The sequence below is a fragment of the Suricata suricatta genome, chromosome 10 (assembly GCF_006229205.1).
Source record: "Suricata suricatta isolate VVHF042 chromosome 10, meerkat_22Aug2017_6uvM2_HiC, whole genome shotgun sequence".
In the NCBI taxonomy this organism is placed as follows: domain Eukaryota; kingdom Metazoa; phylum Chordata; class Mammalia; order Carnivora; family Herpestidae; genus Suricata; species Suricata suricatta.
In genome coordinates this window covers 96,437,198-96,459,623 of record NC_043709.1, presented here as the reverse complement: position 1 = coordinate 96,459,623, position 22,426 = coordinate 96,437,198, and the positions used below count along the sequence as shown (strand labels likewise).

Genomic DNA, 22,426 nt, shown 5'->3' with positions numbered 1-22,426 from the left:
GTCGACTTTGCCTTATATAAATAGCATTTATTCTTCTTTCTTTATAGATTAATTTAATTCCCAGCAGATGCAAGAGCAAGAAGTAAAGTGTATTTGCCCTCCCGCCAGCCTTTTCTGGTTCGCATTTTGTCTGTGAAACTAAGAGGCTATATAGCGGCTCTTAGAAGAGGGAAGGAGGATGAGCTTAAAAAACGTAGTGAAGAGCGTGAAGGATGTGGTTTTGGAAAGAAAGGGGGAGGGAGTTGTCACCTAGGGTGGGGGTAGAGCTTGAGGTCACAAAATTCCGAGAGGTCACGAGATCACTAGGGGAGGGTGTAGGGTGGGGCTGGAGGGGCTTGTCTCCCTTGGAGGCTCCACCCTTTGCAGAGATTATAAATAAGTAAGCCGGAGCTCTAACGGGGAAAGTGAGCGGGACGTGTGGAGCGTTCCTGGGGACCTGGAGAGAAACTTGCTGCCCAGAAGGACATTTTGGAGGTCCTGTTGCCTGGAAAAGGTGGCTCTGGGATCCCACTCCTAGATCTCTATTGAAGATTGGAAACGAATTAAATTAGGGCCATGGGGACATATAAGGTAAGAATGATACGATTATCCATTATTTTTGCGCCTGCGGGGTACACTCAGAGAGCCGCAACTTCATGGTGATGGCTGTCCTATTTTTTATTCTAAGTCACCTAGCCATCTTTGGGCCTTTTCATTTCTTCTCCAGGCTACAGTGCCACAGTTTGGCCACTTCTCTTTGGATGTCACAGCTTATAAAGGATTTCTCTCCGTCCCATTCACCTTCCCGTCATAGGGAAAGACACCTGGAGAAGTGGTGTGGGCATGGGTGTCAGGTTTTCTGTGTTTTCATTTTGTTTTGTTGTTTTACATAATCAGATGCACTGAGGAGGTGAGGATGAGAGGGTTGAGCGTTTCAGGCTGCCTGCCTGTGTTGAGGACAAGCGTGGGTCTCTGAGCCAGCGCACAGATTCCTCTGGAAGCATTAGACCTTGAAAGGACCTGGGATTGATTGGTTTGGAGGCCTAGGTCAGTGTGCAGCCGTCTACCCTGTAACATATAGGAGTTCCTGGATACTAAGGAGATAGAATTACCTCGGCCCTTATTGTGGGAGTGGTTGTGAGTGCACGTTTGATTAATAGGTCATTGTGTGTTACGTGTGCAATATTTCAAGGAGAAAAGCATCATCACTAAGGCAAACTCATTGAAAAATACATGAAGATAAGAGAAGGGAAGAAAAAATGGGGAGGAAGAGGAAAAGGCCCTCAGGATAGTAAATGATGAGGTGAGACAGAAAAGAAGAGGTGCTTATTGATGGGAAAAGGAGTAAGCAGAAAGAGCTTTGTGTGGGGCAGGCGGGGCACCCTGGGTGCTTAGGCCTAGTTGCCTAGGGCACAAGGTCAGCTTGGAGAACGGAAACTCCCTGCCAGCCTTTCTGTCTAATCGGACAGGGAGGGAGTTTAAGGAAAGGAAGGGCTGGGGCAGCACTGCAGAAGATGTCTTCAGACTTTAACATTAGGCTTATCTTGAGCTGGAAATGTCAGATAACACTTGAGTTATTCCAGGAAGGTGAGAGACGGCTCCCGCCTCCCCACCTTGTCCCCTTGGGTTCGGTTGGGGGGGAACTAGTGCACTCCCCCTGCTGGGTGGGGGCAGCCGTATGTTAGCAAGTAAACCAGAAGAATTTCGAATTGGACCAGGATACCTGTGGGTAGATACTTTAGATTACATTATCCCCGAGAGATAAGAGCTGCCCAGTGATGAGGACACCACCACCACCACTCTGAGCGTCAGTGGGGTCTGGGGGACGGGAGAGACAACACTGGATCTGTTTCCAAAATAATCACTTCGAGGAACCCCCAAGATGTCTTTTCCTGCAGTTCTATGCTTGGTTTTATTTACTTATTTTTTTTTTTAATGTTTATTTTGAGAGACACAGACAGGGCGTGAGCTGGGAAGAGGCAGAGAGAGAGAGATTACAGAATCCAAAGCAGGCTCCAGGCTCCGAGCTGTCAGCACAGAGCCCAATGCGGGGCTCAAACCCGCAAACTGCGAGATCATGACCCGAGCCAAAGTCAGTCGCTCAACCGACTGAGCCATCCAGGCACCCCAATGCTTGCTTTTATCTGGGGCAGTTTTTTAAAATACTTTCAAACCAATTAACCCAGATCCCCTTAACTTTCTTACCAAATTTTCTTGCCACTTCTTCCAAGTTTATGCAATTGTCTTTATAGCTCTAGATAAGTTCTTCAGTATAATCTGTTGTTTTGTGTTCCCCATTTATTACCTAAATTTCATTAAGGTTTTGGTCTTTGCATTCTGTTCATAGCCAAGTACTCCTAATACATCAATCTAGAGGTTTAAGGACTATTTTTTCCCTGCTCTCTCTCCCCCTCCAACTCCCACCCCAGGTCACGGCGCCTCTGATCTTTGCCATCTCCATTGCTACAATAGGCTCTTTCCAGTTTGGCTACAACACTGGAGTCATCAATGCTCCGGAAATGGTGAGTGCCAGAAACTAGAGTTAAGAGTTAGAATTCGGAATAGGGAAATGATTCCTTTAAGTAGGGCTTCAAGAATGAAGAATTTCAGTCAAACTTGGTGTCTAGCTTGGCCAAGGCTGAAGAGGCAGCATACTGTTGGCGAGGAAGTCTAGAGCAAAAAGCTCCGTTGCTCCCTAAACCCTTGACTGGACCCATTCTCCTCTCACCCTGTCATGATGGTAGGAGGATGGGGAGGTGGGGGTTCTTAGGAGAGGACTGGGGTAGTCACTGAATGAATATCAGTGCTACTACCTACTGGGATTTTCAGGACAAATCCAAATTGTTCTTTTCAGAGCTACCATTAACTCCAATATGTTCTGGGTCCCTTCCAACCCCATATTTTCAATGACTTGATTCTCTACCTATAAAGTAATCGTAATGCTGTTTTCTTAGGGAGGAGAAGGTCTGCCATATTTGTCCCTTTTCTCATGCAATTGTAACGGTCTGTTTGCCCACCAACCATTTTAATTTGTAGATCATAAAGGACTTTCTCAATTACACTTTGGAAGAGAAGTTGAACAAGCACCATGATGAGGTGTTACTCACGTCCCTTTGGTCTTTGGCTGTGGCCATCTTCTCCATCGGTGGTATGATCGGCTCCTTCTCCGTTGGACTCTTTGTCAACCGCTTTGGCAGGTATTGGCTAGAAACTGGGCAAAGAGGGGGCTATACTGGTTGCATTGAGAACAAGTATTGAGAGTTAGGATGGAGAGCTGGTGGGGCACCTGGGTGGCTCATACATCTAGCATCGGACTTTGGCTCAGGTCAAGATCTCCTGGTTCATGGGTTCAAGCCCCACATCCGGGCTTGCTGCTATCAGGACAGTGCCTGCTTCAGGAGGATCCTCTGACCTTCTCTCTCTGCTCCTTCCCTGCTCATTCTCTCTCTCTCTCTCTAATAAGTAAACAAAAACTTAAAAAAGAGGCAAGGGATGGGGAGTAGATGATGCATTTGAATGAGAGCATCCCCAGATCTGATCAAGGCAAGCTTAATCCAAGTGGCACTGAATAGGACTGCCCTTGCTTGAAGCTGCCCATCAAGAGATTAGCCTCTGGAAGTCCAGCATGAGCTAATTAAGGATTCTCTAATAAAGTGCACTGTGCGATTTCCCAGAAACCTGTCCTATTTACAAGGTCAGAAGTTGTTTGCTTCTCTTAAGAACTTCGGGGTTTCACGCAAATGTTTTCATTATTTTATAAAGCCGGAATGGGAGGAAACATTTTCTAATCCTTGGTCTGTGGCAAATGTGGATAATGGCCAAATAACTGAACTGACATTGCCCCTCCCCCTTAATGCAATGCCTTAGCAGAATACTTCCAGTTTTCTGGGGAAGAAACCATTTAGTTTGCTGATTAGATGTCCTAGAAACACAAATGGAATTAAACTTCTTAAAAAATTAAGGCAACCTGGGGCGCCTGGGTGGCTCAGTCGGTTAAGCCTCCGACTTCGGCTCAGGTCAGATCTCACGTTTGTGGGTTCGAGCCCTGCGTCAGGCTCTGTGCTGACAGCTAGCTCAGAGCCTGGAGCCTGCTTCTGGTTCTGTGTCTCCTTCTCTCTCTGACCCTCCCCCTCTCATGCTTTGTCACTCTCTGTATCAAAAATAACTAAAACATTAAAAAAATTTTTTTTGGTAAAAATTAAGGCAACCTGTTTTATTTGATCATTGTTTGGCTTGCATTTTTGACGCTAGCCATCTTGTGTCTCCTAAAGTCATTGAAATTTTAAAGTGGACCTCTCAATTCATGTGATTTTTTTCAATTGTTATTTTATTAGCAAACCAACCCTCCTAGAGGGAGGTGGGGACCCAAGGAAAGGAATGCAGAGAAAGAATGCGGGATGGTTTGGGGTGTACATTTAAGATCTCCTAGGGGCGCCTGGGTGGCTCAGTCGGTGGGCTTCTAACTTCAACTCAAGTCATGATCTCCTTGATCTCACGGTTTGTGAGTTCAAGCCCCACATCTACAGTTCAGAGCCTGGAGCCTGCTTTGGATTCTGTCTCCCTCGTCTCGTCCTCTGCTCACAGTCTGTCTCTCTCTGTCTCAAAAATAAATAAACATTAGACATTAAGGGGAAAAAAAAAAGACTACCTAGGAATCTTTTAAGATCTCCCTTAAGTACTGGTGTTTCAAAGCTCTCCTCTAGGTAATTCCAGCGAGCCTCCCAAAGGGAGAATCATCTGGTTCTTTCCAACATCTGCGGTCATTTTTCAGTGTTCATCTCTTACTTTGTTTTTCCTTTAGCTTTCCAGTGGCTTTGCCTCCCACGTCTAACACAGACATGCAGCAATTTATTATTTTATACTGGCTATCAATACTAATTGTTAATGGCCTCCCCACAGGTTAGCCTTAGAGGAGAGCTGAAAGGGTATCTACTTTTTTATGTCTTTATTTTATTTTGAGAGAGAGAGAGAGAGAGACAGAGTGTGAGTAGGGGAGGGGCAGAGAGAGGGAGACAGAATCTGAAGCAAACTCCAAGCTCTGAGCTGTCAGCACAGAACCCGATTTGGGGCTCGAACCCACGAACTGTAAGATCATGACCTGAGTCAAAGTCGGCCGCTTAACCAACTGAGCCACCCCGCGCCCTTGTCTACTTTTTACAAATAGAAAAACATTTGTCTGAAATCTATCTTTGTTACTTATCAGTGACATCAAAGCAGTTACATTATAACTAGATGCAATACGAAGTATAAAGACATCAGTACTGGTCCAGCATTTTCTGTAGAGTGTGTTGAATCAGCTGTAGCAGAATTGCCCAGGACGGCGGCTCTCAAACCCTTACCTTTGAATGAAATTACCTGGACTGCTCTTGGGACCAAATCGATGGGCTCCACCCCAGAGTCAGACCTATGGGTGGATGGGACCATTTTAATTTCTTGCAGACCTCTAGCTGATGTTGTCAGTGTGGGACAACTTTGGGAACTGCTGGCCTTTGTGCTTACTACAATTATTATTTTTTTTAATGTTTTTATTTATTTTAGAGAGAGAGACAGCGTGAGCAGGGGAGGGTCAGAGAGAGAAGGAATCACGGGATCTGAAGACAGTGGTCAGCACGGCGCCTGACGCAGGTCTCGAACCCACAAACCGTGAGATCATGACCTGAGCCAAAGTTGGACACTTAACCGACTGAGCCACCCAGGCGCCCCTGCTTACTACAATTCTGGCTACAGCTGGGACTCAGGAGAATCTTAAATAAGATCTCTAGATGAGTTTTCTGCACACAGAGGTGTAAGAACCATTGATCCTGGTTATCCCAACTAGAAATGTTCTAATAACAAAAAGGAAAAGTTAGACCAAAAAGAGAAGGTACATGAGCCTGGAGAAAGGTGGAATGATAAGGAAAGAAGGAGAGGGACGATAAGGAAAGAAGAGGAGGGATGGGGCCTATTTTGCTAATTTCTCTCCTTTTTTTCATTTAACCTTTCAGGCGCAATTCAATGCTGATTGTCAACCTGTTGGCGGTGGCAGGTGGCTGCCTTATGGGGTTCTGCAAAATAGCAAAGTCGGTTGAAATGCTGATCCTGGGCCGATTGATTATTGGCCTATTCTGCGGCCTCTGCACAGGTTTTGTGCCCATCTACATTGGCGAGGTCTCACCTACTGCCCTGCGGGGGGCCTTTGGCACTCTCAATCAGCTGGGCATCGTCATCGGGATCCTGGTGGCTCAGGTACTTAATGTTGATTTCATGGCTCATTAAATGAGGTAACAGAAGTACTCCTGAATCTCTAGCATGTAGTCAACTATGTAAATTTCATGCATTATTACTATAGCTCACAGACAGCTACGGAAGCAGGGAAGTTAGAGAAAGGGACCGCAACAGAATTTTTCCTTTCCTGTGGTCAAAGAATAGAGGATTTTCTGAATTTCTCTTTTAACGGACCTGTGGCTGAAAAAGTATGAGATTTTTAGTATCCTCTTTGTCTGGTTTCTAGATCTTTGGCCTGAAAGCCATCATGGGAACAGAAGAGTTGTGGCCCCTGCTTTTGGGCTTCACCATCATCCCAGCTGTCCTACAAAGCGCCGCCCTTCCTTTTTGCCCAGAGAGTCCTAGATTCTTGCTCATTAACAGAAAAGAAGAGGAGCGTGCTAAGGAGAGTGAGTATCCTTCACACCCTCACTGTAGGAGTTTTAGGGTTGCAATTTGTTTCAGGACGTGGGTATTATTAGATCTATGTTCTGTCCTTTCCTTGCCCCTCAGAACTCAAGTGAAGAGTTTCCTGATGCTCTCAAGAGAAACTTTCTTTTTTCTTTCTTTCTTTTTTAATTCTTTTTTAATATATTTTTTTTTAATTTTTAAATGTTTTTTAAATTTATTTTTGAGAGACACAGAGAGGCTGCGTGAACAGGGGAAAGTCAGAGAGGGAGACACAGAATCCAAAGCAGGCTCCAGGCCGTGAGATCCTGACCTGAACAGAAGCCGGATGCTTAACTGACTGAGACACCCAGGTGCCCCTGTTTATTTTTGAGAGAGAGACAGACAGACAGAGCTCAGTCAGGGGAGGGGGAGAGAGAGGGAGACACAATTCGAAGCAGGCTGTCCACACACAACTTGACACAGGGCTCAAAACTCACGAGCTATGAGATCATGCATGACCTGAGCCTAAGTTGGACTCTCAACTGGCTGAGCCACCCAAGCACCCCTCGATTTAACCCCTGAAGAGTGAGGTGCAAATTAAAAAGGGAGAAGGGGATGAGCATCTAACTTCCAATGTCATGATCTCGCGGTTTGTGAGTTCAAGCCCTAAGTCGGACTAGCTCCTGTAGAGCCTACTAAAGATCCTGTCCCCCTCTTTCCTCCTTCCCACCCTTTCAAAAATTAAGAAGGACTTGTCAAAAAGTGAGAAGCAGATAAAGGCACAGATGCTAATTGCTGAGCCCTATCCAAGGCTCGTCTTGCATGGCCTCTTCCCAGCCGTGTTACAGGGAAAATGATGTTGGGTCAGCACCTTAGCTTTATTCTTGGTTTGCTTGTGTCACCAGTCCTCCAACGACTGTGGGGCACCCCGGATGTGACTCAGGACATCCAGGAGATGAAAGATGAGAGTGTCAGGATGGCACAGGAAAAGCAACCGACGGTGCTGGAGCTCTTCAGATCGCCCAGCTACCGGCAGCCCATTATCATCTCCATCATGCTCCAGCTCTCCCAGCAGCTCTCTGGAATCAACGCGGTGAGTGTCTGCTCCGAGTCTGAGGGGCCCACATGCACTTCCCTCACCTGACCGCGGTGCTGAGTGCCGGCGGACACTTGCCACAAGGCGGCCACTCCAACAATCTTGATTATCCAAGCTTTGAGTTACTTTTGTTTTTTTATTTTCTTACTATTAGAGTTCATTTATTTACGTAATCTCTACACCCAAGGCAGGGCTCAAACTCCCAACTCTGAGATCAAGAGCCAGGAGCCCCTGTTTTATTTCTTGACGCTTCTATCTGCAGCACATGTCTTCCATTTGGAAAAATAAATAATAAAACAAAAAATTCACCACCTTTAGTCTTGGAACTTGTGGTTAACATTTGTCCTCTTCCAAACTTTTATCTGTATAGAGGACATTACAAATGTATCTACTTTTCATTAATCCTCCCTTGACCTCTCATTTTTTTATTTCCAGTTGTCTTTAGCTCTGGTCAGTCTTTTTAAAAAATTTTATTTATTTTGAGAGAGAGAGAGAGAGAGAGTGAGTGCAGGAGGACCACAGAGGAGGAGACAGAATCCCAAGCAAGCTCTGTGACATCAGCATAGAGCCTGATGCGGGGCTCAAACCCACAAACTGTGAGATCATGACCCAAGCTGAAATCAAGAGTCAGACACTGAACCAACTGAGCCACCCAGGTGCCCCTAACTCTGATCAATCTTACCTGATGTCCTCAAAGATAATGTAAGCCATACAACTAAAGTAGACCCAAGAATTTACATGCTTTGGCTTTTTCCCCAGGACTCTCAGTCTAAAGTAAAGCCCAGGGGAATAATTAGGAAATCAATGTAAGAGGTATACATATACCATTCTATAAGTGTATTTACAACTAGAATAGTGACTCTGATAGTTTAAAGTGGGAAGCAAAATGGAAGCTAGCAGTTGACAGGTAGCTTATATTCTATGCAAATATCACTTTCCAAAGTTTGAGTCTTAGTTGTGATAAGAAAGTGTATTCCCATACCTTCTTTCCATTTGCTGATAAAATATTTGTAATTGAGACACACTGCTGTCCCGCCTTTGTAATTTCAGATTCATGCCTTGAGAGTTTCTTATCAGTGTTTTTTTCTTTTTTTTTTTTTAATGTTTTATTTATTTTTGAGAGAGAGCTAGGGAGGGGTAAGTGGGGGGGAAGAGGATCCAAAACAGGCTCCACACGGACAGCAGAGGGCCCTAAGCGGGACTCGAATTCATAAACTGAGATCATGCCCTGAGCTGGAGTCGGACACTCAATCAGCTGAGCCATCCAGGTGCCCCTCTCATCACTCACTCTCTGATCAATATGATTAGATCATTTTGTAGCAAAGTATTTTGCAGAACACAAGATGCTCAAAATAGCAAGTTGGTCTTTGGCCTTGTCTCCCTAATGCACAAGAAGGTTACTTGTATTTGAAATAGCAGTGCCTTCTCATGCAGGGTTGAAGGATATACTGTTAGAAATTGGGAGGAAGGATAGGATAGTTCAATGAATCTCGTTCTCAAATTTTGTCATTTTAAAAATCACAATAGGGGCACCTGACTGGCTCAGTTGCATGCAACTCTTGATCTTGGGGTTGTAAGTTCAAGCCCCATGTTGGGTGTAGAGGTTACTTTAAAAATATGTTTATAATATTTATATAAATGGGTGTAGAAGTTACATTAAAAATATATATATATATTACATATATATATGAGTGTAGAGGTTACTTATAAATATATAATATTTACATGTTATAGTTATATATACATAACTATATATTTTTTTCTTTTAAAAAGTCACTGTAATAAACTGCACTCTGAAGACTTTCCAGAGCAGTAGGGCTGGGACTAGAGTAAGGCATCTAGATATAAGTCAGTAGTCCCAGGTATGAGGGCCTCCTTAAATTGTGCACCCTACGTGCCTCACTTGCACCTCCCAGAAAGCATAATTTGGGCTCCAAGTCTGGGTCCTGTAAAGCAGGCTCAGAAAAGCCCACTCCTGGAAAATTACAAATGATAGATGAGCACTACAGGACAGACTCCTCCCACTTCCGGGAATGATGTGTGAAAATCATTTGTTCGGCCTCCGTTTGAGTAAACAGTGTTTTCTAATTTCCTTCGGAAAAGGCAGAGGTTAAGAGGTTGGGCAGTGTTGACCTAGCAGAGGAAAACTGCTTGTAGGTGAGATGCTGTACATGTTAGCTGAAGCCCGCTTTCTGGCAGCAAATAGCAAGGTAATTGGACTGTAAGAACTTTTCCTTGAGGGGCGCCAGGGTGGCTCAGTTGGTTAAGCAAGCATCTGACTTTGGCTCATGTCACGATCTTGTGGTTTGTGAGTTCGAGCTCCACGTTGGGCGCTGTGCTGACAGCTTTAACTAATCTCAGCACCCAACATTGGACTTGAACTTAGAACCCCGAGATCAAGGTCTGCATTCTCTACTGACTGAGCCAGCCAGTTGCCCCAGTTTCTTTCTTTCTTTTTGTTTTTAAAGTAAACTATACCCTTGGGGCGCCTGGGTGGCTCAGTCGGTTGGGCCTCTGACTCGGGCTCAGGTCAGAGCTCACGTTCGTGGGTTCGAGCCCCGCATCAGGCTCTGTGCTGACAGCCAGCTCGGAGCCTGGAGCCTGCTTCTGGTTCTGTGTCTCCTCTCTCTGCCCCTCCTCCTCTCATGCTCTGTCTCTCTCTGTATTAAAAATAAATAAAACATTTTAAATAAATAAATAAATAAATAAATAAAGTAAACTATACCCCATGTGGGACTTGAACTCTAAGTCGGAGATCAAGAGTCATATATATGTTCTACCTACAAAGCCAGCCGAGAGCCCACAGGTCTGTTTCCAAAAGCACAGCTTTATGGCACCTGGCTGGCTTAGTTGGTTGAACGTGTGGCTCCTGATTTTAGCCCATGGTCTCATGGTTTGTGGGATCGAGCCCCACATCAGGCTCCCTGCAGGCAGCACAGAGCCTGGTTGGGATTCTTTCTCCCTCTCTCTCTCTCCCCCTCCCCCACATACACCATCTCTCTCAAGATAAATAAACTTCAAAAAAAGATATTAAAAGCACAGCCTTAGTCTTATTTTAGAAAATGCAAATATACATTGTTTCTTTTAATGTTTGTTTATTTTTGAGAGAGAGAGCATGAGCAGGGGAGGAGCAGAGAGAGAGGGAGACACAGAATCCGAAGACAGGCTCCAGACTTTAAGCTAGCTGTCAGCACAGAGCCCGTCACGGGCTTGAACCCAGCAACTGTGAGATCATGACCTGAGCTGAGGTTGGATGCTCAACCAACTAAGCCACCCAGGCACCCCGAATATACATAGTTTCTATCTGAGATTGTAAGAGTCATTTCTTGAGAGGTAAATCCCAGTGTAGACGCATATATTCATCAAAAAGTCTGATGAATATTGCTATAGAGGCAAACACTCTGGATGAAGTCATAGATTCTTTGCCCCAAACCTGAGGGACTGAGCCTAGATGATGTAGATATTGCCCCGTATGGTTCCCTTATTACCTTGAAGTCTGAGTCCAATATTTTGACATCTCTTTAACCATGGGAGCTATCACAGCCATACATTTAAGCACGGTGTTCAACAAATAATAAAACCTGTACACATTAAATAGCTTATCGAGTAGGATAAAGTCAAAATGACAGTGGTATTATTTCCTAAAACACTGGGGATGGACCCAGAGCTAGAAATTCTAGCCCAAGTTCTGCTTCTAATTACATGAGCAGGTTTGAGGTTACTTTTCAATTTCTTCATTATCTTATTAGGATATCAGCGAACCAATCACTGTTTTCAGGGTTAGGGTAGTTATCTATTGAAGAAGCTTAATTAAGGGGCTTGCTGCGCACTGGATCAGTTGGAAGAGCATTTGACACTTGATCTCAGGGTCATGAGTTCGAGGCCCACACTGGGTATATAGATCTTACTAAAAAATTTTTTTTTAAACTAAAAAAGCTTAACTGAAAAAATTAATATGTAAACCTTTAGATCTAAGTTGATAAAAAACAGATGTTAAAGAAGAGACTGAAATGGAGCCGAAGGAATGAGCATATGAGAAAAAATGGAAACAAGTAGCTAGAATTGACCAGAAATAAGAGAATAGAGATAAGATACGGAAGATAATTCATTTGCAGAAAGGATACTGTGATTGAACAGAAAACCCCAGAAAGCACTCCTTAACCTCCTGGGACAGTTGAGTTTATTTTTTGAGCGTTCTCTGGTTAGCTGTTAATGCACCATTGCTGTTTCAAAGTCGCATCTTTTGTTTCCCATTAGGTGTTCTATTACTCAACAGGAATCTTCAAAGATGCCGGTGTCCCGGAGCCAATCTATGCCACCATTGGGGCGGGTGTGGTTAACACCATCTTCACCGTCGTTTCTGTAAGTTGGGTGGTTCGATAGTTTGGGGGTAGGGGGAGGGGAATTCCTACGACACCTGCTCAAAGATGGGTTTCACATCCTTCCACACCTCCCTACCATCCTCTAAACCTTGGCTTGTTCTTCAAGAAGAAGAGCTATTGAGCCATGGGTATAAGTAGGCTTCAGTCTCTCCAGGCAAAGAGGAAGTGAATGAGAAAGAGGGAGGTGTGAAAGGGATTCTGTAGGATGCCTTCAGCTCAGAACTAAAATGGGGAGTATGAGATAACAAGAACCCTGCAGTTGGTAAGGCAGACTTCAGGTCGCTCACACAGTGCTTTTGTGAAAGGGAAAGCAGACCGTTCACATTCTATTTTTCTTCTTATAGGTGTTTCTGGTGGAAAGGGCAGGGAGAAGGACTCTACATATGATTGGCCTCGGAGGGATGGCTGTCTGTTCCATCCTCATGACCATCTCCTTGTTACTAAAGGTGAGTGCTCTTGGAGGAAAGGGAAGGGAAGGGAGGACAGGGGGATGTAAGAGAAGTTACAGGTGACTCTCTGTGACACAGGTGGGAAGATCCAGAAAGTCACATGCCCAGAGTTTTAAGAAAAGTGGATCATGAGAGATAGGTCGCTAAACTGCTAGAATTCTTACTTTTGTATAACACATAGCTTGTAAAATGCCTTATGTAATTTAATGCTTAAAGTAATCTCGAAGTACTTACTCTCCCATTTTATTGATGATGAAATGCTCTCAGTGTGAAATGACCTATGTATGAGCACAAGGCTAGGATTCAAAAACCCAGGGCTTTTGGCTGTAGGTCCAGTAACTCTGCTGTTCCCCAGGACAGGGAACTTTCCATGATCGGTGGTCTGCATCCCTGCGGGGCTAGATCCTATCCATGTTGTGCTGTCTTTAGTACTAACTTTCCTTTGTCCCTTCCTCATACAGGATGACTATAATTGGATGAGTTTTGTCTGTATCGCTGCTATCTTGGTCTTTGTGGCCTTCTTTGAAATTGGCCCAGGCCCCATTCCCTGGTTTATTGTGGCTGAACTCTTCAGCCAGGGACCTCGCCCAGTTGCCATGGCGGTGGCTGGTTGTTCGAACTGGACCTCCAACTTCCTGGTTGGGCTGCTCTTCCCTTCAGCTGCAGTAAGTAAATTAAAATGAAATTCCCCTTGGGGGTGCCTGGGTGGCACTGTCTTTCAGCATCTGACTTCACTCGGTCATGATCTCACAGTTCATGAGTTTGATTCCCACATCAGGTGGGCTCAAGCCCCGCTTCGGGTGAGCCCTGCTTCTCTGTCTGCCCCTCACTCACTTGCACCCTCTCCCCCTTTTTCCTCTCTCAAAAGAGAAATAAGTAAAATGAAACTCGCCCTGCCAGTCTCAAAAACAGCTCACTTAAGCCAACAGGTTTAAAATCTGGTTCTTGACACCCCAAAGGATTAGATATCAAGTGTTTTAAAACAGATTTTCTTTCTCATATTAAATGGCATAATAGAAAATGAAGGAATGATGGCAAAAAAGGATTGAAGCAGGAGGGTAAAACTGGGAACCCCTCCTCCCCCGAGAGAGAGAGAGAGAGAGAGAGAGAATCCCAAGCAGGCTTCATGGTGTCAGTGCAGAGCCCAGTGAGGGGCTCAGGCACGCAGACCATGAGTTCATGACCTGAGCTGAGATCCAGAATTGGACACTTAACCCACTGAGCCACCCACGCACCCTAAAACTGGGAACTTCTAAAAGACCACTAGTCTGAGGTGATTACAGGCATAGTTCCACCTAGAAATAATGATAGTTTTAAGCCTCCAAGGGTTTCAAACAAACACTTCCTGACTTTATGACCTTAAAGGCTCACTAAACAAAGGGTTATAAAGGAATGGAGGAGACAGCTCCTTTTCTAAAATGACCTGGAGTTGTTTCCTTAAATAAAGGAACTTGCAATGGACTTCTGGAAAATATTTGCTACTTCTGTGAGTCTTTCAGAAACTGAAATTTGATTTGATTTTGTCTTATTTAAATTTTACTTAACAGAATGAGAGCAAGCTCATGCAGGGGAGGGGCAGAGGGAGAGAGAGGAAATCTTGAGCAGGCTCTAAGCTCAGTGCAGAGCCTGATGCGGGGCTCATTCCCATAACTTTGGGGTCATGACCTGAGCCAAAAAGAGTCAGACGTTCAACCACCTGAGCCATCCAGGCGCCCCAGAAACCCAGATTTTAAAAATATTCTTCAAAAGTCCTAAAATAGTAGGTATTTAGAAGCAGGGAACTTTAATGAAGAAGAAAAAGAATGGCCGTAAATTGCGGAGAAATCTAGTAAGTTAGCAATGGCATCCTAAATCTCCGGAGAAGCCTTAATGGTCTTGGTAAATGTGGAGACATTATGTCTTGGAGCCTACCAATAACGGGTGGTGCGGAAATGAGTTTGGCAACAATCGACCAGACTTGACACTGACACTCCTTTTCTTGTATCTTTTCACTAGTTCTATTTAGGAGCCTACGTTTTTATCATCTTTACCAGCTTCCTTGTTATCTTCTTGGTCTTCACCTTCTTCAAAGTCCCTGAGACCCGCGGCAGAACTTTTGAGGAGATCACACGAGTCTTTGAAGGGCAGGCCGCCAGAGGCGAGAAAGGCCCCATTGCGGAGGCAAATCCCATCCAGCCCCCAATGGAGACCGCCACCGATGTCTAAGCCGCGCCTCCTCCCCGCCTCCCTCCCAACATGGAAAAGCAACCTCTCCCCAGAGAAGGGAGAGACCTCATCAGGTTGTTACCCAGGACTGTATCTGAATGCTGCTACTTGAGTTCTTTCTCTTCCCACACACTCCATGAGCACTCAGAGGAGCCTGATGCTGGACTTAGTTGTATCTTCAATGGCTTGTGAAACCTTTCAGTTCTTGGACATGTCTCTTCTGTGGAGAAGAGACCAAGTGAACCTACCTTCACCTCAGGAGGAACTAGCCACGTGGCTTATGACAGCGTTGCCAGCTCTTCCCCCCTCGGGTTCTACTCCGGCCTCACAAGGGCCTACGGGTGAGGAAGAGTGAGGTGCAGTTTCCCTGACTCCACACTTCCCAGGAAGCAGATGTACAGGAGTGTGGAAGGCAGAGAAGGATTCAATTAGACCACCTTCCTCGCTTCCATACAGCTCTGCAGAGCAAATTAACTTGAGTTTTATTTATTTTCTCTTCTGGTTTTATTGCATAAATATTTATTTTTATAAGTGTAAAGTACTTTTACCAAATAATGAAAATGCAAAGATTGAGGTTAGAGGGAGGCGCTTAAGGAGAGGTTCATAGGGTAGAAGATTGGCTATTGGGGAGGTCAAGGTGCAACGCAGAAGATTCAGGGGAGAAATGGAATGTACTGTTGGATGCTACGTGATGGGGTGCCTGAAGGGTGCACGCTGCCTCTCAACGATTTCTGTCCTTCAGGTGGAAAGTTTCAAGTTTGATTTCTCAGAAAAGTCATGTGCCTGTATTAAGAAGCTACTGGTTACCTTTGGAACTGTTTTCTTTGGTTAAGATGATATGTAGTGTTACTTGAAATCTAGGGTTATTACTAAGATGGGCATTGTAGTTAATGGTGGTTAATGGGTTCTAATTTTGGTTGGAGTCCAGAGAAGGGAAGGCAGTTTCTGGAAATCCTTTCTCCCTTCACTGGACCAAACAACTTCCTCCCTTTGTGGTGGATTCACTTTTTTTTTTTTTTTTGTATTTTGTTTTTTTAATTAGCTCACTCCTATCACCTGCCTGGTGGAAGAGCCTTCCAAATGAGCCACCTGAAATATTGGTTGTTGGTAGAAGTTCAGTATTCCTCCATTTTATTCTTTAGGAGATTTTTGTTGTTAATTTTTATTTTGTTTTAAGCCATAGCTTTAAAAGAATTCAGGGGAGAATGTTGGTAGCTAACTTGGAATTTGTAACCTCAGCTCTGGGGGTGGGTTTTTTCCTGAACGATTTTTATCCAATTGAAGCATGTTGTTGCTTTAAAGTCATCGCTTGCGTGTTCATCTGTTGCCATATTTCCATAGTGTTACATCCAGGGCCCTTTGGGAGCCTGTACATTTGAGACAGTCTGAGTAAATGTGCAGTGTGGCCCACACTTGAGAGAGTATGAATGTATGTGCACTGTCACTTTGCTCTGGGTAAAGGTAGTTTATTGGTAAGTTGTTTCCTCCATTTTCTACAGCCCCCTTTCAAAAAGAATGTGTTAAAACTCATCTCTGTATATATATAAAGAACACTGCCTTTGTTGGGTGGAATTTGTATCTATGGTTTTCTTCCAAACTTTAGGGTTCAGTCTCATCTGCCTACTTTTCCGTTTTGGAGAGTTCTGGGAGAATTCCTTAAGGAGATTGCTGGTGCAAGTGGGACTCAGACAGTGGGAGTAGGAAAGAAATGTTAGATCACGACATGTGGCCTCTGGAGGTCGCTGGAAGGGAGTCATGGGGGAGCGGGTGGCCTCTCTCTTTAAGGGGATAAAGAAACAAACTGAAGACTTCTAACTCTGGAGCGTTTCCGAGAGAGTTGGATGAGATGGAGGAGTTTCTGCTTGCCCCGGGTCACGGACATCTCCACAAATCATCTACTTTCCCAGTATTTGAATAAATGGAGATTGGACCCCATGACATTTACTCTGTCTTCCCTCTTTCATATGTTGCTTGATCACCCTTTTCTCTCCTTGGTGCTTATACAGTTCAGGCCCTTTAGCCAAACCTTTGCCTATGACAGTATTTTACTTCCCAGTTCTTACTGTCCCTCCGGTCGTTGAACCGCTAGGAAAAACTTCAGAGCTTATATGGAATGGGGCTTTGAACAGGGGACTTCTCTAACTACCCTTCTACTTCTGGCTCCTCAGAAACAGTGGGTTGGCAGTAGCAGTGGGGAAGTTTTCCCATCTCTGTGACTGGATTGTGAATATTTCCATATGGATTTTCTATTATTAATGTTACTGTGGTTTTTTTTTTTTTGAAATAAAAATTCTGAATGTATATATGACATCACAGGCTTGACTTTTTTCATTTGATTTTTGTTTTGTTTTGTTTTTGTCCTTCTGGGACACAGACATCAGCTTTAGGTCCTGGCTGGCCACACAGTACCTGTCACTATCTGGAGTAAGTTTCTTTATGAGAGTCTAGTACATAGAAAAATAGTGATACTTGTTTATCACCCTGATGGAATGAAAAGCCTTAGAGCGTTGCTTTGCACACTTAATAAATTATTGTTGCTTCCTTTCCTGAATGAGAATTTTGCTTTTCTCTCATGCTTTCTTCTTTCCTTTCCCCTCTAGTCTTTGCTCTCTGAAATTCATCCTACACCATCCATATTATATTTATATTGCCATCCTCCTTAAGATCCTTCAGCAGCTTCCAGTCAACTACAGAGAAAAAAACACTTAAGCGCCCTACAGATAGTTCCCCCACCCACCCAGGGCAAGGTCCCTGCTACCTGTTCAGTTTGATTTACCATAGTGTAGCTCCTATTTATACTCCCACACCCACTTCCTCACTCATTAACAGCTTTTTTTTATTTAATGTTTATTATTTTTGAGAGAGAGAAAGAGCATCAGCAGGGTTAGGGAGAGAGAAAGAGGGAGACAGAATCTGAAGCAGGCTCCAGGCTCTGAGCTGTCAGCACAGAGCCCCATGCGGGGCTCAAACTCATGGACTGCCTGATTATGACCTGAGCCAAAGTCAGACCCTTAACCCACTGAGTCACTCAGGTGCCCCTCTCATTAACACTTTCGTGCCTTCATTTATGTATCTGACACTCCCCTAAATTTCCAGTCACTTCCTAAAGATACGTGAATGGCTACTTTTTATTTCTGTTTAGCCCAGGCGTGAGCTCCATAAAGCCTTCCTTCCTGGCAACCTAATCCTTCCACTGGTAACTCTGTTAGAGGGAATGAGGATGAAACCCTGATCTGAAAGAGCCCTGTGAGAGCACCATATTCTCCACAATTGTGGGAATCTTAGCTCCCTTTTTCTATTTTTGCTTCCTTATAATTCATTCTCCAGTGACCAGACTGATCTTGAAGACTTCCAGTTATACCTTGTTACATTTAAACTAGCATGCAGACTCCCTTCCTATGGCCAGTACATTCAGGGACCATACATCCCAGTTTACCCTATTGCACCAGTGGATCTTAACAGTATACCGCTTTCATTCATTCTCAAAACTGCCCTGAAAGTATGTTCGGGTAAACCGTTTGCTTCTTCAACTTCATCTCTTGATGCTCTGCTCACAGACTAGCCACACTAGGCCTTCTACTTTTCAAATACATCACGTTCCATTATCAGTAGGTTCTTTACAGTCGGTCCCTTGTACTTAGAATTTTTCGCCTCAAAATATTGTATGGCTCTGTCTACCTTTTGGCTTAGGACTTAGTAAACAACCTCTGTAGAATATAAGCCCCATAAAAGCAAGTACCTGGTCTGTCTCATACTTTGAACACTGTTGAACATCTAACTGATGTTTAAGTGTTATCAGTCTGGCTCCCTATCAGAAAACAGAAACCACACAATGATTGATTAATTGATGGGGGGGGCAAATAATTTTTAATTTTTTAAAACAAATACACAATTATTTAAGCAGGGAAAGTGTAATATAAAGAATATCAAGAGGGGCGCCTGGGTGTCTCGGTTAAGCATCTGGCTTATGTCCAGGTCATGATCTCATGGTTCATGGGTTCTCGTCTGGCTCTGTGTGGACAGCTGGAAGCCTGGAGTCTGCTTCAGATTCTGTGTCTCCCTCTCTCTCTTCCCCTCCCCCACTCATGCTCTGTTTCTGTCTCAAATATAAACATTAAAAAAACTTTTTAGTAAAAAATAAAGACAATCAAGGGGTACTTGGCTGTTTCAGTCAGTACACCATGCCACCCACACTTGATCTTCAGGTTAGGGGGAAAAAGTATATCAAGCTATAATAAGAGTAGAAAATAATAGATCGGACAGCTCAATATGGCATCCTACAGCTGAGGGAGAGTATCTGAAGAGAGACACACTTGAAAGAGAGGGCATTTCCCCAAAGCTGGGGTTCCTATCTTACTGGAAAAGGCACAGTTGAGGTCTACCGGATAGGAGAGAAGTGTGTGGGGTCGCACAGGCCACAGCCAGCGCAGCCAGGGAACCAGGGGACAGAGGTGAGCCATAGCCGGTGGCCAGACAACGGAGGTACAACAGGAAGTCAGGGCACCAACATGGGGCGGGCGGCCGGGTGCGGGGGACGGCTGCACTTTGGGCCTCCTGGACAGTGACTGCCAGGCACCCGCTGAGGTGACTGGGGAAGCTTGCGTTCTGGGTGCGTGGCTGGGGCAGGGTGCCCCCAAATGTTGTCATCTATGGTGTGGCCACTGGAAACCACAGCACGGTCTACTGAGAAAATTTCACTGTGCTGAACACTCTCAAGGAGAAATGATTTAAAGGAAGCCTATCCATCACCAAAAGGTACTGAAAGGATGAATGTGGATCTGCGTGGCAATACACCAGTAAGTGGCACAAGAAGTCCTTGGTTGAATTTACTCTTTCCACACCTCCCAAAGCCTACCTGCACTTGGATCAGATTCAAGTTGAATCGTTCTTTTGGGGGGGGGGGGATGGGGAGGGTAACTGAAAGTGTTTGTTGCAGATATTTGGCTAAAGTTCCAACCGTGTGGCTGCAGCTGAGGTAGGCTGGTGGTCCCTGCCCAGGGTTGGGCAAGTGAGGAAGCGGAAGAGGAGAAGGTGGCCTCTGAACTTGGCGTGGGCGCTGCCAGATGATGCTGGGAACCAGGCCAAGGTGAGGCCCCAGCCCTCTAGCTTTGACTCTACGTTCCCTGTCTTCCCCATGCCAACCCCACAGACAACCTCTTGGACATCAATTCCCCAAGAGTGACCCCAACAAGTGTCCTTGATCCGGGTCCTTGCGGCGCGGCTGCAACAACTGCTGTCCCCCAGGCGCCCAACCACCTTCCTCTTTCGGAGGGCCACCCTGCTCCCTCCGCGACCACTGGCCGCAGTGCGCACCCAGCGCGCGGGTTCCCAGGGCGCGGAGCCCGCCCAGCCCCAGGCGCCGCCCTGCGGCCTCCACCACCCACTTCCTCCGCCCTCCCGGGAGTCGCGGGAGGCTGGTCTGGCGCCTGGCAAACCGCAGACCCTGCGAGAGGCGGGGCTTCGGTCGCGCCTTCACTGCGCAGGCGTGGACGGCACAAACCTGTCCTTACTCCGTTTTGTTCAAGAGCGTTAGAACGGTTTCTGGCTCTAGTCCAGGTCATAACCCAGCAAACCTTCCAATGCAGGTGTTTCCCACTGTCTTATTAGGAAGGGACTTTAACTACCCTTCCTGGATTGCCCTGGGCTTAGTGACTTAATTGATAGGGCTGAAACTCATGAGTTAGGATAGCGTTCAGAAATTAATTCCAGGGGCACCAGGGTGGCTCAGTCGGTTGAGCCTCCGGCCGGATTTGAGCATCAGATCATGATCGCACGGTTCCGTGGGTTCACGGTTCACGCCTGGCATTGGCCTCCCCCCGCCCCCCCCCCCGTCTCTTTCGCTCGCTCTCTGTGTCCCTCCCCCTCCCTCTTTCGGTCTCCTTCATATTCATTTTTTGTTTAAAAATTTTAATGTTTATTTTTGAGAGACAGAGAGGGAGCAGGGGAGGGGCGGAAAGAGGAGACACAGAAACTGAAGCAGGTTCCTGGCTCCGAGCTGTCGGCACACAGCCCAATGAGGGTCTCAAACTCACCAACTAGAAGATCATGACCTGAGCCAAAGTCGAAGGCTTAATCGACTCAGCCACCCAGGTGACCCTCGGTCTCTCTTAAAATAAGTAAACCTAAAAAAAAAAAAGTAAATCCACGTCTTTATTTTTAATGAGGGAATTGAGACTAATGAATGAATTGACAAAGCTAGAGTTGGCGTGGTACTTTCTCTCTTGACTAACTGCCCAAGGACTAAAAGTTAAATAGCCAATAAGGTGTAAGGATGTCAGTTTCCACAAACGTTTACCAAAATATTTTATTAAAAAGTGTTTAATCTTTATCAGTCTAAAGTAAGAAAGGGATCTTCTGCTTTAAGTTTACATTTTTATTATCACATTGAGAATTTTGGGGGGGCATACTTTGTGGCTATTTGCATTTCCTTATCTGTGAACCATTTGTATGTATCAGAAGGGAAATATTTTGAAACGGACACGTTTTGGCAAAGAAACAAGACAAAATAAATAGAAAATAGAGTTAATAATAAAATAGTTACCATATGACCCAGCAATTCCACTCCTAGGTGTTTTACCCAAGAAAAATGAAAACACACGTTCACACAAAAACATTTGCTCACAAATGTTCATTAGCAGTATTGTTCACAACAATCCCAAATTGGAAATAGCCCATATAGCGATGGCCAGATGAATGAATAAACAAAATGTGGTATGTCCACACCATATAATATTTAGCCATAAAAAAGGAGTCAAGTACTGATACATGCTATAATATGAATGAACCTTGAAAACATTTTAAGTGTATGAAGCCCGCCTCAAAAGATATATTGGGGGCCCCTGGGTAGCTAAGTCAGTTAAGCGTCCGGCTTCAGCTCAGGCCATGATCTCACAGTTCATGGGTTTGAGCCCCACATCAGGCTCCATGCTGACAGCTCAGAGCCTGGAGCCTGCTTCAGAGTCTGTATCTCCCTCTCTCTCTGACCCTCCCCTCCTTGCACTCTCTCAAAAATAAATTTTAAAAAAACCAAAAAAGAACATTAAAAAAAGATCATATATTGTATGATTCAATGTATATGAAACATTTTTTAAAAGCAAATCTATAGATAAGAAGAAGGTAGATAAGTGATAGGCTAGAACTAAAATGAGGAGGGTCCCTGGGTGGCTTAGTCCCTTAAGCATCTGACTTCCATTCAGTTCATGATCTCACAGTTTGTAAGTTTGTGAGTTTCTATTCATAGGAACAGAAAGTAGAACACTGGTTATCAGGGACCAGAGAAAAGAGGAAAGGGGGAGTTTTTGTTTAATGGGTATAGAGTTTCATATCTGCAAGATGAGAAGTTCCAGATCTCTGTCTCACAAGAGCATGACTATACTTTTTTTTTAATGTTTTATTTTTGAGAGATTGACAGCGTGAGCAGGGGAGGGTCAGAGAGAGAGGGAGACACAGAATCCCAAGACAGGCTCCAGGCTCTGAGCTAGCTGTCAGCACAGAGCTCTACATGGGGCTCAGACCCACAAACCTTAAGATCATGAACTGAGCCGAAGTCAGACCCCTAACCGACTGAACCACCCAGGCGCCCCAAGAGCATGATTATACTTAATACTACATGATCTGTACATTTTTTTAAATGTTTATTTATTTATTTTGAGAGAGAGAGAGAGAGAGAGAGAGAGAGAGAG

At 44.8% G+C, this 22,426-nt stretch overlaps 1 protein-coding gene and 1 long non-coding RNA gene across 2 annotated transcripts in view; both read left to right on the top strand.

The window, feature by feature from the left end:
• Nucleotides 1-389: 389 nt before the first annotated feature.
• SLC2A3 (solute carrier family 2 member 3) lies at nucleotides 390-16,817 on the top strand. The gene is made up of 10 exons (XM_029953326.1): nucleotides 390-570; nucleotides 2,409-2,501; nucleotides 3,016-3,176; nucleotides 5,964-6,204; nucleotides 6,470-6,632; nucleotides 7,518-7,705; nucleotides 11,966-12,070; nucleotides 12,435-12,536; nucleotides 13,001-13,204; nucleotides 14,535-16,817. Exons 1-10 carry the CDS (start codon nucleotides 556-558, stop codon nucleotides 14,742-14,744), a joined length of 1,482 nt encoding a protein of 493 aa, XP_029809186.1. The 5' UTR covers nucleotides 390-555; the 3' UTR covers nucleotides 14,745-16,817.
• A 2,583-nt stretch (nucleotides 16,818-19,400) lies between these two features.
• LOC115305723 overlaps nucleotides 19,401-22,426 on the top strand; it is a 10,612-nt gene continuing 7,586 nt past the window's right edge. Inside the window, exons 1-2 of the long non-coding RNA XR_003914962.1 lie at nucleotides 19,401-19,540; nucleotides 19,681-19,830. This is a non-coding gene — a long non-coding RNA (uncharacterized LOC115305723). The remainder of the gene's footprint in view (nucleotides 19,541-19,680; nucleotides 19,831-22,426) is intronic.

Excerpts from the sequence above, each read along its gene's own strand:
- SLC2A3 (XM_029953326.1), top strand. Across the intron at positions 6,205-6,469 it reads TCGGGATCCTGGTGGCTCAG|ATCTTTGGCCTGAAAGCCAT; the intron begins GTACTTAATGTT and ends TCTGGTTTCTAG. Across the intron at positions 7,706-11,965 it reads AGCTCTCTGGAATCAACGCG|GTGTTCTATTACTCAACAGG; the intron begins GTGAGTGTCTGC and ends GTTTCCCATTAG.